Here is a 588-nt window from a genome sequence, read left to right on the forward strand (position 1 = left end):
GGCTGCCATGTTGCTGCTGCTGTTTCAACTGGAACGGCACGGTAGCCCTCATGGGCTGCAAGCGGCTCCCGGGGCCCCCGGCCGGGCCGACCGCGCCACCCGCGAGGGCGCCCGCGGGCGTGGGAGACCCATTGCGCCTCACCCGCTGGGACATGGTCCCCCCCCCGCCCCGGAGAAAGCGGCCCGCGAGCGCCGTGGGGAGGGTGCTGGGCTGCGGGGCCCGGCTACGCGGGGCCCGAGGGAAGGCCTGAGCCGGCGGCTGACGAAGCCTGACTTCGGGGACGGGGGGCGCGCGGGCAGCGGCGGCCAGCGACGAGGTGATGCAGCCGCCGCCGCGGCTCCTCATCAACAATAGTGTCGCCTCCGGTGTCCCCGCCCCCCGCCGCCGCTGATTGGTGCGGCGTCAGCGCGCTCGAGCCGCTCGGCCTCGCTCATTGGCTGCGCGCCGCTCTGCTCCCGAGGCTGCGTCGGCTCTTTAAAGAGAAAGAGGCCCGCCCCCGAGGGGTCGGGCGGCGGAGGAAGCTGGCCGTGGCGGGAGGGGGGCGGGCGTGCGTGCGAGTGAGTGTGTGTGCGTGCGAGTGTGTGTGT

The 588-nt window shown here is 74.7% G+C and overlaps 1 protein-coding gene across 1 annotated transcript in view; it reads right to left on the bottom strand.

Moving 5' to 3' along the window:
- Window positions 1-358, bottom strand: part of Fam117b (family with sequence similarity 117 member B) — a 52,726-nt gene extending 52,368 nt beyond the window's left edge. Inside the window, 1 exon segment of the mRNA XM_026788830.1 lies at window positions 1-358. This exon segment is cut by the window's left edge and continues 109 nt beyond it. Coding sequence (XP_026644631.1) covers window positions 1-346 — 346 coding nt within the window. The 5' untranslated portion in view covers window positions 347-358.
- Between the last annotated feature and the right edge of the window lie 230 nt (window positions 359-588).

Source organism: Microtus ochrogaster, unplaced genomic scaffold, assembly GCF_000317375.1.
Source record: "Microtus ochrogaster isolate Prairie Vole_2 unplaced genomic scaffold, MicOch1.0 UNK8, whole genome shotgun sequence".
Taxonomy (NCBI): domain Eukaryota; kingdom Metazoa; phylum Chordata; class Mammalia; order Rodentia; family Cricetidae; genus Microtus; species Microtus ochrogaster.